The sequence below is a fragment of the Cheilinus undulatus genome, linkage group 22 (genome assembly GCF_018320785.1).
Source record: "Cheilinus undulatus linkage group 22, ASM1832078v1, whole genome shotgun sequence".
NCBI classification, from domain to species: Eukaryota; Metazoa; Chordata; class Actinopteri; order Labriformes; family Labridae; genus Cheilinus; species Cheilinus undulatus.
The window spans coordinates 31638877-31652134 of NC_054886.1; the positions used below are offsets into that span (position 1 = coordinate 31638877).

Sequence of the window (13258 nt, forward strand, 5' to 3'; positions counted from 1 at the left end):
ACGTTTATATTGTTATCAGAGGCCCCCAAAACATGCCTGTGAAGTTTGATGCTGATAACACACTCCAGTATTGGACACAGGGGCACATATTTATGTTAGACAAGCCTAAAAAAGTTATTTTTGCATAATATGTCCTCTTTTAGACCGCATATTCATCACTGAAACTGCAGTCCAAATGATTCAGTCATTAATAGAGCTAAATGCTCTATCACTGAATGCTTTTTTACAGTTATTTTTCCTTTGTTTCCATCAAATTGAACAGAATCAACAGAAGCCAAACATACTAGGACATGATCTGTGTAATGGTTCATTTATAATTTTTGAATATTAATCAGGGAAAACAAGTTTCCTGGGCTTAACAAAATCAAAACAGGCCTTTGAACTGTTTTTTCCCTCAGACATTTATTCAAATCAATATTCCTTCTATGGTAAACTACCAGGAACTAGTTGGAACTTTATCTGTTTGAGGGTATGTTTAAAATAAATTCAAAACTTTAAAATGTTGTTTAAGGGATGTATGAAAAAGTCTTCATTTCTAAAACAAGCATTTCAGAGCTGCTGCAGCTCAACCAAAGACACATGACATTTATTTAACGCTAGCGTGAAGAGCAGGGGGCTCGTAACGGTAGCTGTATCCAAAGGCACGCAGGTAATAGGTGTAGTACTCCAATAAATACATTTCTGAAGCCGATACGTAGTGGAAAGACACCGACAGGTCTGAGCAGCAGTTTGGACCCTGAGAGAGAAAAAACAGAATGTTAAGTTTTGCTTCATTGTAGAGACATCAAAAGGTAGCATTTTATTTATGAATAAAACCTTGAAGCCACTTTAATTCTACAACAGAAGAAACATGTTTGCTGAACTTGCCTCTGAGATGGGATAGTAGTTGTATCCCTGATACCAGTCACCCTTGGGGAATTTATATGTGAGGTGCAACTCAGGGACAAATGGGTGGAATCTCTCCCTTTGCACACTGTCCCTGGAGTCACCTGCCAACACCCCGACTTTCTCCATGCACCGACCCAATTCAAGGTCCTCTATAGAGGAAGCGTGAGTGCACGTTTTGTTTTTAAATCCTTCCACAAATCTCCGCAGAGCCTCTTTGCTCAGCACATATCCTGCCCCACCACTCATGTAGCCCTGCTTTGCGAATGGCTTGAACCTTCGGCCGAAGTAAACTGGCTCCTCCACTGTGTGGTTTGCAAGAAGTAATCGCAGGTTGTCTACGATGACGTAGGTGTCGTCATCTGCTTTGAGGAACCAATCAGCCTCGTTGAAGTGATGCTCATAGACATAATGGAACGCCTTTATAGTTTTCCAGTACAGCTGATCCCGTCCCTCCTTTGTACCTAAGCCCACTGTGGGGAAGTCTGGGTTGTCCTCAGAACTCATGAAAATCACAATGTTACAGTGACGACTCCAAGTAGACTTCACATGGCGAGCTTTCGTCTCCAGGTTTTTTGGTCCGGTCATCACCCAGCACAGAACACGCACCTTTTTGTACAGCTCATCAGCCATGCAACTGTCCTTTCCTAGTACAGAAAAAAAATACATCAACTTAAACGTGAAAACTCCAAACATCAGAAACACTGAAAACTTACTGGCATATAAACGTTAATCAAATGTTTTATTGACTTTCAATCAGAGGATCAGCGACTGAATTCTGTGAAACAGTCATCAAAAACAGGTAGCATCCATGTAATCAAGTTAGCATCCAATTTAAAAAGAGTACATAAATACTGAAACCATATTAACTGTATTTGTGGTATTATTTATTTACTATTTACTATTTTATTGAGCTATTTTAGTGCTTTTATAGTATCTTGTTCTGTTTTCATTTCATTTAAATTTATTGTTTTTTAAATTTCATTTTATGTGACTCTGTTACTTTGTTTTTACATTTTAACTCTTTACCTACTGAGTCTAAAAATGGCGATTTGGACATATTTTGTTATTATGGCTGTAAAATAGTCAGGAAATGCCCTAAGTCTGAGAGCTTTTGGTCCCTTTTCCCAGGAATACTTGAACTTGACTTTTCAACATCTGGTTAATGATTATTGCACATTATATGGAATTGTCAGCAGTTTAAAAGAAGAAAAACACAAAAACTGACTTTTTTTCATGGCTTTTATGAGAAGAAATTTTGTTATTGCTCATGAAGTTTTGATTTGACATTTGAAATGTGAACCTATACATGTTTAGAACAATCACCAGTCATTTTTTGAGTCTAGGACTCTGGATGTGCAAAAGATAACTATATACATAGGCGACAATTAGTGCAAATAAAGGTGGAAAAATGCATTCTCAATATTCTCAAGTAACATATACCGATTTCCCACTAAAATTAGCGTGTAAAAGCGGGTTTTTTAAACACGGGTAAACCCGCTAACAATCGGCAAGTCACTCCTTTCCCATTGCCAGTAGACCTGGGTCTGATCATCAGCAGGCGAGCTGGGTGGTTGTTTTTTTGCCTCTGGTGCGTAAAGCTGATGTCATCACGTTGCTTTTCTAGCTCAGTCTTTCTATACCAAAAATATCCGCTGAGAATAATTAGTGTTCTACTGACATATTCAGCTCCTACAGCCTTGAAATTCTCATGGATTATTCAGTAAAGCACAGCGCTTCCTACTTACGAGCGCAGCCAAATAAAGTTGAGGAGAACCTTTTCTAGACAATGTTTCTATTTCAGTTTTTCACATCTATCTGCCTCTTGGAAATATCAGGCAAACGTCGATCTTTTTAATGATTTTAAACAGAAACTTCAGCCTGTCAAACTCTGGTCTCCTCTATCAGCTGTCATCCGGCTAACAGCTGATGGAGGAGAGGGCACTTTCAGACTGAGATTTAAGGGTGAAAACTAAAAAAAGAATAGTCATTTCCAAGGAGCAGACATGTGATAAAGGGAAATAGAAACAACCTTTTAGAAAAGTCTTCCATTCTCCAGCTGCGTTTTTATGCAGGAAGCGCTGCGCTTCCTGTGATAAACCATGAGAAGTCCAAGGCTGTAGAAGTCTGACTTGTTCACGAAACAATAAAAGCTTCCAGCAGATATCTTCATTATAACAAGAGTGAGTCAGAAAAGCATTTTTGTGTTTATATGCGCCATTAAACTGCGTTGCCGTGCTGTGAAACGTCTGCCTTTAAACTGCTTCCTCAGGCTCAAACGCACAGCTGACAGAATAAAGTTTCTGTGCAACAACAACAACTAAAAGGATCCATGAGATCACAACAGGTAAGAAATCTAGACGTATTACTTGTATTTATATAAACGTAGGCACGTTAGGCTACAGTCATCTCGTGTTCACCCGGGTGTGATGTTCCCACTGGAGCCGATCGGAGGTGAGCCGATAAAAACCCGTGTCCATTGCAGGGTCAGTCGACCCGGGTCGACCACTCTCACTCGCTCTCCTTTTACTCTCGTCCTTCACTCTCCTTTCTCACTCGTCTTCTGCCAAAGCTGCCGTTTTCGCGGTGCTGTTCGACATTATCGTAATATATATACCACACATCATATATTGACGGAAAGCACAGATTCTCAGCTCTCTGGCAGTATTGGAATTTTTTAGATTGAGTAAACTTTCGAGAAGTTACAGTGTTGAGAATCCATGTAGCGGTCTTGCGATACTTCTGGTGTTTTGCTATGGTGTTTTGGTATGAATGCCCACGTCATATGGTTGTGAGTACCGTAATGAATCATATATGTGCGCATGCCCACAATTCTCAGCTTTCCAACACTGTTGGAATTTTTCTGATTGGACAAACTTTGACAGAGTTACGGTAATAATACTCCGGACATATAAAACACAGTGCCGGCACCGGCTCAGTAGGTAAAGGGTAAACCTGGCCTCCAGTGTTTCCTCATTTTGATTTTTAAGATGGCCTTTCCTCAGTATGCACAATCCTGCTCTTACTGAATCCACTGCTCATGATGTAAAATGGACTTGATAAATGGATTTGAGCTTGTGTAGTGCTTTTCTATAGTCGTCTGTCTACTCAATGCGTTTTATGATATACTTGCCAATACTGTGTTTGGATTATGGTGTGGGATGAGGGGTCAGGAATGGGGTGGGGAAAGGGCTGGAGAGGGAGGGATGGGGTAGGGTGGAGGCTGTGCTGGTGAAAACTTTATAGAAAAGTAGCACACAGGATAGTCAATGCCAGCTGAGTCTTCTTGAATCAAGACAACTCCAGCACCTTTACCACTGGCTTTAGTGGAATCTTTGGACTGAGAATACGTGAATGAGAGGGGGAGGGAACAAAAAAGATAAATCATTTCTGATTATTGTGTAAAGCTGATGTTGTTCTATGCCTATTTTCTAGACTGATAGGAGTGATAATAACCTTTAAATTTTAATTTTAAAGTTGTTTTATGTCACTTAAATGCAGAGAGGGAATTCTGTTATTCCACTATAGAGCTCACACAGCTTTCTGTTTTTTTTTCCTCACTTTTCAGTGGCATTTATGAAAAATTTCTGCGATGTCTGGTGAAAACACTACTGTTGCCAGTATTATGTCTGAGCAGGACTACATTGGCATAATGTTAATTTTAACATAGGCCGAGGTCAGAGACTTGCTTCATTATGTCTTGGTAGCGGGAAGCCAATTGCCCCTGGTACTGATGAATGCACTGTAGGCCAGTCTATGTTTCATCCACCAACAGTCCCTGAAGCTACCTCCACACCTATTACCCAAGCTCCTTCACAACCAGGCAGCAAAATGAAGCCAATGCGGAAGTGCAAAAAATTGCTGGCATTGGAACCTCCTCCTTCAGGTTAACTTCTTGCCTTTGGATGCCACTCTGGATGATGATGCCCCTCAACTCCCTTCCTACTGGCAGTGCAGGGCCCATGGACTCAGGTTTAGGCCATAGGCTTACTACCAGTTTTGGTAGGGTTGTTAGGCCTGTTTGTCGTTTGATTGAGTCTATGGCTCAGCTTGAGTCACTCTTTGGTCTTGACCAGGTTCAGCCTTCTGTCATGCATGTGTAATTCTTTGATGCGTTATGAGCTTGTGATTACCTTTTATACGGGGCAGATACTGGTTATACCTGTGAATAGTCTGTTTGGAGAGATGATACTTGTGTACTGTGTGGTGTACAAGGCACCACTTTTGGTCTGTAGAGTTATCCTGAGATTTTGCTCGGCGCCAAGCTTGTCTCTGGCCTTTTAACTTGTTTAATAAGGTAGCGATATGCTGAACTTTCACTTGTTGGGTGATTTTGTTTTTTATGCCAGTTTTGTTTGGTGGGTGACTTTTGTGTAGTGTTTTTCTATTTTGTGTAATTCTAGGGGGGTGAATTAACCTCGCAAAGCAGAGGGATATGCCCGTTTCCTTGTTTCCCCATGTTTCATGTGGTCAGTAGATGAGTACTTCAAGATGCAACAGGTAAACCTTCAGGTAAGATACCTTTAAATTCAAAACAAACCCAACCTCCCCCTCATTCTAGTTAAGGTAATCTTTCACATCTTTGACAGATAGAGCGCTGGGATGGCTACACTAGTAAGACGCTAGCAAGAGTCAGTACTGAATTCAGTCTATGCTGTTTGTTTTAAACTTAATCTTTCTTTCCACAGTGCAAGGAAAGGATATTTATTCAACAGTCTGTACAGGACAAAGTTTTAATGTGAGACAGTCTGATATGTGTAGGTGCAGAGCAGCTGAATCTTTGATAAGATTTGATGACAGATGTGGCCATGTTTGCTCCTAAACCTAGAGTCGTTCTCTGAATTATTTCACATGAACATCTTTAACACTCAGCTGGTGTACCTGTATGATGAGGATGCGTCAGGTTGAAGAGGGCAGATATTTCCTTTTTCCATATCTTTATTTCTTCCTCCTGCTGTTGCTGATCATCACTACGGATGAATGCTTGCTGCATTGACAAAGTCTCCTGGAGCCTCTTCTTCAGCAGGATACTGTATATTGTGATGGCTCCCACCAAAAAGCCAGCAAACAAAGGGACAGCCTTCATTCTGAGAGTAGGTTTGACTCTGATAAGAGAGGAAGAGAGATAGTAGGCATCAGAGTTACGATAAAGAACCCAGCAAGAAGCCATAAGCTACACATCCATGCTCTCCTGGTAAGTGTGATGGTGTCAAATATCATGTGGCAATCCCTGTTTAAGGTAACCTGACACGCCAGATGGATTTGTTTCAAACATCTACCTGGCAAACCACTCAGACAGTGTTTGGGAGAGGGCAGAGCCTTTGAAAAAAAAACTTGAAGGATGATTGGATGAGCGTTCTGTCTGTCACTTCTTTATGGTCTAATCAGAGCAAAAAAACACATGACGTCATTGCCGCTACTGAGGTGTGCGCCCAAAAGTACTGCCCCTCGTAGCTGATTGGTTTATCACTTTCTAACAGGGCCCAAATGGTTCAGACAGGAGCTTTGCAAGATGGATTCACCAGTGAGAAACAAGGAAACGGGCGTATCTATCTGTTTTGCAAGGTTAGTTTAAGGTGTGGTTGGATAAAATAAAAACATTCACAGAATCATCTTCATGATACTAAAAAGAAGTGATGACAACATGGGTGCAATAATGTGTTGGGAGAACATGTGCTACCTAGCTGCCTTGTTTGTCATTTGACTGAGACATTGTGTGTGAGATGTGTGTCAAATAAGTTTATCAATCCAAAGTTTACATAGAGGTTGACAGACATGATCTTAGCTTTGAAGTTCATGGTTCATTGTTCTTTAAAGCCAGTTATTTGGCTCAACAGGTGAACACTGACAAAAAGGAATTCTTAATCTATCCAAAAATTTAAAACTGCCTGGCACCACACAGACAGTAATCTCAGACTGTAGACAAGGAGATTGAATAGAGCTCAACAACATGGTTCTGGAAGTAAAAGTCCCAGTAGTTTTCTCCACAGTGGATTTGAATGTTAACAAAAATGTTTAGTAATATCTGAGTCAGGCATGCCGGTAGTCAAGTGGTTAAGGCGCGTGCCATGTACGCAGGCGACCCAGGTTCGAATCCGGCCTGTGGCACTATTTCCTGCATGTCTCTCCCCGCTGTTTTCCCTGTTTCAGACTCTATCCACTGTTCTATCTAAAAAAGGCCAAAAATAAATCTAAAAAAAAAAAAAGAAATATCTGAGTCAGACTTACCTCGAGCTACCAGAATTGGAAATGATGATGTGTGCTCCTGTAGAAGACAGATGTTCATAAGATATCAACCTCACCTGAAAAATGACAAAAAACAAAAACATTGTTTTTGGGGATCTCAGCTAAAAATACTTCAGTGCCATCCTGGAGTATCACAGCAGCCAGCAGTTTCTGTGATTGGTGGATTGCTTTAACTGGTCAAGTGTTAATGACAACAACACATGCCCTATAGTACTAAGTATGATGTGTGTAAGTAATAATATGTAGATAAATATACATATACAGTGCTTAACAAATTTATTAGACCACTCTAACCCTAACCAAAGTAAGGTTTATGCCACAGCTGTCCTAAATTAACAGCATTGGTAATTACCAAAATCATTTTTTATGTTTCTGCAATGGTTAATACACCGATATGTAGAAGCTCTTTAACCCAAATGATATTTTTAATGCTAAAATAGAATTATTATTGTTATCCATGAATTTTCAAATTTACTGATTTACAAAAAAACTGAGTAAAATAGTAAAGCACATTAATATTTCTTGATTAATATGTCAAATTACAGTTATTTACTTGCATTCCCAAACAGAAAAATGAGTTTTAGTGGTTGAATGTTCTGCTTGATTCATTTCTGACTTCTCAGAGAAGCCCAGTGAGCCGGCTCAAATTTGGGTGAATTCAGTTTGAAATCCCTCATTCCTGATCAAAATGGTAAAACATGGAGAGCTGACTGAAAATGAAAGAGTCCGCATTAAAGCACTTCATGATGCTGGATGGTCTCTGAGACAAATATCACAGGTGGTCTAATACATTTGTTAAGCACTGTATATATATAAACTTTTATATATTCTAGATTTATGTCATACAAAGTGAAATATTCCAAGACTTTTTTGTTTTCATTATGATGAAACAGTTTACAGCTCATAAAAAATAAACATAATACTATCTCATAATATTAGAATATTGTGTAAAAGTCCATTTTGCTAAGTTTTCCATAGCTTTTACCCTCTCGCACTGGTTCAGTACACACAATTGCAATCTTGAGGAAGACTGCTGACTTCACATTTGTCCAGAAGACAATCATTGCCATAGAAGGTCACTGCTGAAAGAGCAGCCTGTTCTCAGAGGCTGTATCAAAGCATATTCATGGAAAGTTGACTAGAAGAGTGTGGTTAGACAAGTTGCACAGGTAACATGGGAGAGCTCAGCCTTCAGACGATTGTCACAAAAAGCAGAACTTAGAGATTCACTAAAAGCTGACTGAGGCCGGAGTCAGTGGATCATGAGTCACCATAACCTGGCACGCCAGATGGATTTGTTTCGCACATCCATCTGGCAAACCACTCATAGACAGCGTTTGGGAAAGGGCCACGTCTTTGAGAAAAACTCAAAAGGGGGTTTGGCTCAACATTCTGTCTGTCACATCTCTACGGTCCAATCTGGGCAGCAAAACACATGACGTTGCTGCTACCAAAGGAGTAAACTCCATAGAGAACTGCATAACATAAGCCATAGTAGTCATGTAGACATGTCAGTGCACGACTTTTTTCATTTTTGAAAAGAAAACAACTCACTTCTGTTCTTTGTTCTTCTGTTCACAAAGAAATGTTGTCAAGTTCTGATAAAACTGGCGCCTGGCAACTGTATGGATGGGGCAACATTTGTGACCAAAGCTGGTAAAGACTCCTGCAAGTTGTCCGAGGTCATTTTTGATTTTTTACACATTATGAAAGCGTAGATTCCAAGCGTTCTGATGGTGTATCACACACCTTTATCTGAGCATATTTTACAAAGATATGCTCATTTGGATGTTAACTTCTAGTTCCTGTTTGTTCTGAGAAAACCAGGCTCAAAGTTTCAGGACTTTTCCTACCTTCAGACAGGCCAGGTAATGGGCATGAGCAATAGGGCCACATTTACATAAAGTCCACCCAAACCAAGCTTCTGAATCGACTGGTGATGCTCATCAAAATATTCCCATGGGAAATCCGCCTTCATCAAACTTTCACTGTCGAGTGATCCCAAAGTTTTCCCAAGTCTGTTGAAAGTTCTTGTCACTTCTTCACGTCTCTTCTACTTTTTTCGCTGCAGGGTGCATCTTGAGGCTTGTTGATAAAGGTGATGACTAGAAACAGCTGTATACGTACCGGGTAAGGGGTGGTGTTTGAGCCATGCGGTGTTCGTTATTGTCCATCTTAATGGGCAAAACTGGGAACAATGGGAGCCCGAGTGGCCAATTATCACCCCGCAGTTTCGCTTTCCCCTCCCCTCAATCTCCCCGCAGGAACTTTGAAACAGGGCATTTTAAAACACAAAATTAATGCTTTTAAATATTACGTTTATGTTACTTTTTTAGTTTAAATGTCAGGCTTACATAAAATGAGAAAAAATGAAAAATGATCATTTTGAAGAAAACGACTTTGTATCCATTTTTCTCAACCACCGAAAAGCCGACTTGCAGGAACTTTATCTGGCTTCGGTCACATTTTTGTTGTTCCAGGGCTGCAACACAAACTAGAAAACAATCTTGCAGAAAAAATGCTGAGAGCTCAGATACAGTGTAAACTACTTCATTGTTGCCAAGTCCACTTATTTTAAGCGACTTTGGGCTTGTTTTTATGTAAAGTTGCTTATAAATATTGGTAGTCGGAGGTTTTTGGGCTTGTTTCTAAAGTGTAGTTGCTAATTTGGGCTTGTTCCCAGCTCCATATGATAAGTTGTCAAGCAGATCTTTTCGATGTGTTATTTAAACGTAGGATAGTTTGTCTTGACTGTTCCTTCTGTCCCTCCCCTTTCCCCATACACACACACACAGGAGACAGCAGAGTTTTTTCCCACCCGCCTCCTGCTTCTATTGGGGCTTTTTCAAGAGGCATCTGGCTGCAGCCCTCGGGCAAACCTCTACGCTGGGGCATGATGTATATTACCCGCGACGAAATTTCAGCTTTATCCACTTGCCGACAGGCTGACCCTAAACCTAACCAGTTGGATTTAAATGCCTTAACTGAAGCAGTCGGGGTTTAATAGCGTAGACCCATACGCTTTGCCCCAGCATACGGGGCTATGCTAATGTGTCATAAGCACAGCGTTGTAGTCATGCTAACAACAGCTAGGTCATGCAAACAACCGCTAACACGCTGCACGCCTTAGCGTAGGCTTGGGCAATGACGTCACGCCCCAGCGAAGAGGTTTCGCCCCAGCGTAGAGGTTTCGCCCCAGCGTAGAGGTTTCGCCTCAGCGTAGAGGTCTCCAACCAAACGCCCTAGCATAGAGTTTTGCTCGAGGGCTGCAGCCAGACCCTCTTGGCTTTTTCAGAACATGGCGCAGCTCGGCTTGACTTGGTTTGACTCGGCACGGCAGCCCAGCAGGGGGTTTGCTTTTCCACCACAGCCGAGATACCCATTTGAGCTAGAGCTGATGACGCCGTGTTTTGATCCCTCCTCGATCTCTCTTCACCGTCTGATCTGAATGACTTTACATTGTACACTTTAAACTGTCCACCAACAGCGCTGCAAGCTGCTCTTTTAACTATCCTCCCTCTCGCTCTCTCCCCGCATCTCTTTTCCTCTCTCTCTCTATCTGCATTTAGTGAATAGTGGGTCTTTAAAGAGCAGAAAATGAACGCAATCATATTTTTGGATTGGGCAGTGAGAACGGCATGCTTTACGGCGCCAATTAATAAATTAAAGACGGACTCCATCATGGGCGAAATGTTTCGACGTCTCCAGCATTTTATTTTGTAAAAGTCTAAAATTGTCCATAAGAAGGGGACAGGGTCAGACTCTGGTTATTCCTGGTCCTTCATGATTTCACTCGTCAGAGTGAGAATCTGTGCGCAATTATCTTACCATAGTACGAGCACAAAAATCTCAAGTTTTGGTCTTGTGTCATAAATATTTAAGTCATACAGTGAATGCTGACACCGCTGTAACAGAGTTATGGACAGCTGGAGCAGAGGTAGGGGTAAAACGTTTCTCTTTCTCTCTAATTTGCTGTGACCCTGATGGCAACGAGTACTAGCCAATCACAAGCAGGGCAATCTGTTTTTTTCTTTCTGTTAAGGGAAACGTCAGTGACGTTTAAATGAAAAGCATGACTGATGGTGGACTGTAGGAGAGTTCTTCTGAGCAACAATGCCTGGGACAAAGTGCAAAATCCTGTAACTAAAAGAAAAAAGGAAGATGAGTGCATAAAAGCAATAATAAAGAATTTGTGAATTCAGGATGATATTTATTTGTGTGTGCAAATTTTAATCATCAGAGGTTTACTCTGTAGATAATGTACTTGGTACGTCAGTCTATATTTGATATCCCATCTGTTTTCTATTGTTAAATAACATGAAAAGGTGGTTTAACTACCTTTTGTGGTCATTGTCCTGAAGCTCGGGGAGGGGGGATAAACTGTATTGTGGGTACAGTTTTGCAAAATTGCGCAGAGTTAACCAATGTGTCCACATGGATGTAAAATGGCAATCTGTACCCACAGTTTACAATCCATCCCCACAGATTTTTCTCTCTCCGGAACCTAGGGGGGCTCTGTAGCAAAAGTCGCTTGTTTTGGGCTTGTTTTCACAGGCCTGGTTGCTTATTTGTCTCACGAGATCTGGCACCACTGAACCACTTCTGGGAATCCTTCTCAATCTAGCAGGCCTTGGAACCATGACACAGGTATGCTGGTTAAACAAAGTTATTTGACTTGAAAATGGCACAGGCACAGGGATGTGGCAATGAGAGAGCAAACGGGATATAATAAGAGAACATTAAATTTAAAGAAGCACATCCACAAAGTCAATATAAAAGGTCATATGAGTTTGTTTCCTCTTCTTCTTCAGGATGTTCAAACAAACATCCTGGAATGCTTCAATCATGTGGGAGGAGATGCCTGACCTATATCAGTACAAGCAAACACCAACCATATCTTGTTCTTGTTAGGTTTGCTTAGTTTCATCAACTGATCCTTATACCTGTATACTAAATTCAACGAAACGACACAAAAATAAAAAATACACTTGGTTGTATTCTTGATGATAGAGCTGCATTGATCACCCTGCTGATGATCACGGGGTTACGATGTAGCACTGGTTCTCTGAGTGAAGAAACTATCTCTCTACGTAACATGCACGGAATGTGATCCCCTGCTCATCAGGGTCCGTAAATAAAACTTTAAAACACATCGGCGTGCCTTGTCACATCCCACAGCTCATCTATAAAGCACCTGTGCTGGCGTGTAATCATTGATAGATTGATTGGAACCTGTCTCCGAGCGGTGTAGAGGCTGGAGAGATAGTCTCTTCACTCAGAGAACCAGGGTTACATTATAATCCCATGTTCTCTATCATCTCAAGACCATCTCTCCACCCCAGTACATAACATGAATGGGGTAACTCTTAAAGACACCCCACAAGGAGACTCAGGCCCACTCCAGTCTGGTACACGAATATGTATTTACTTGCATGCCAACCAGGCCAAGTCCCTGTGGAACGCAGGGCCTTTTTGTTCTGGTTTATATCCCATGTTTTTAGAATAATTTTTCCAAAAGTGTTTTTTCAAGTTTGGGGCTGTATTATGGCCCCGCCCCCCGGGGAAAAGTCCTGCATTTGATAACTTTAGGTGTCCATCTTGTCTAGTTTGAGGAAAAACCAGTCTGGAGTCAATCGGATAAGTCCCCTCGAACAAGTTCGATAAAATGCGAGGACTGTTTAGCCAAAAATCACCAAAAATGGCCAAAATTTGACACTTTTTTGTTTGTAGTTCGGTTCCTGTATGTTTTAGAGGATGGTCATAATGTAATTTTTTTCCCGTCTCATCATGATACATATGTGTAACGATTTTCATGCCTGTAGGTCTTACCCAGTCCCCTGTCATTTAAAAATCCAATCAGGTTTCATCTCAAATTTGAATTAATCTCAACTTCATTGAAAACCCAGCCCACACCTGTGTCAGGTACCCATCCCTAGTTTCTCTACCTCTCCTCCACCTGCCTGTTTGAGTGCTTCTCCAGAGTGCACACACACCAACAGAGATACACAGACAAGCACACCCACTTGCAAGCACAGACGTGCTGCAGGACTACTTCTACAAATGCTGAATTCATTTATTGATGAGCAGACATCCCTGTTTTAAAGTTTAGTCCTGTGTCACTACTTCA

The 13258-nt window shown here is 41.1% G+C and overlaps 1 protein-coding gene across 1 annotated transcript; it reads right to left on the reverse strand.

Annotated features, from left to right (window-relative positions):
* Window positions 1-405: 405 nt before the first annotated feature.
* Window positions 406-9294, reverse strand: LOC121504863 (glycoprotein-N-acetylgalactosamine 3-beta-galactosyltransferase 1-B-like). Its single transcript, XM_041779942.1, has 5 exons — window positions 9259-9294; window positions 7114-7187; window positions 5767-5990; window positions 868-1532; window positions 406-736 (listed from the first exon to the last, which is right to left on the reverse strand). Exons 3-5 carry the CDS (start codon window positions 5969-5971, stop codon window positions 587-589), a joined length of 1020 nt encoding a protein of 339 aa, XP_041635876.1. The 5' UTR covers window positions 5972-5990; window positions 7114-7187; window positions 9259-9294; the 3' UTR covers window positions 406-586.
* Window positions 9295-13258: the final 3964 nt, after the last annotated feature.

What these genes read in the sequence shown, in the direction of transcription:
- LOC121504863 (XM_041779942.1), bottom strand. Translation starts at nt 5,971, where the DNA reads ATGAAGGCTGTCCCTTTGTTTGCTGGCTTTTTGGTGGGAGCCATCACA. An exon ending in GACGCATCCTCATCATACAG is followed by an intron (nt 1,533 to 5,766) that starts GTACACCAGCTG and finishes TTTCTGTACTAG; the next exon opens with GAAAGGACAGTTGCATGGCT. An exon ending in ACTACTATCCCATCTCAGAG is followed by an intron (nt 737 to 867) that starts GCAAGTTCAGCA and finishes TTTCTCTCTCAG; the next exon opens with GGTCCAAACTGCTGCTCAGA.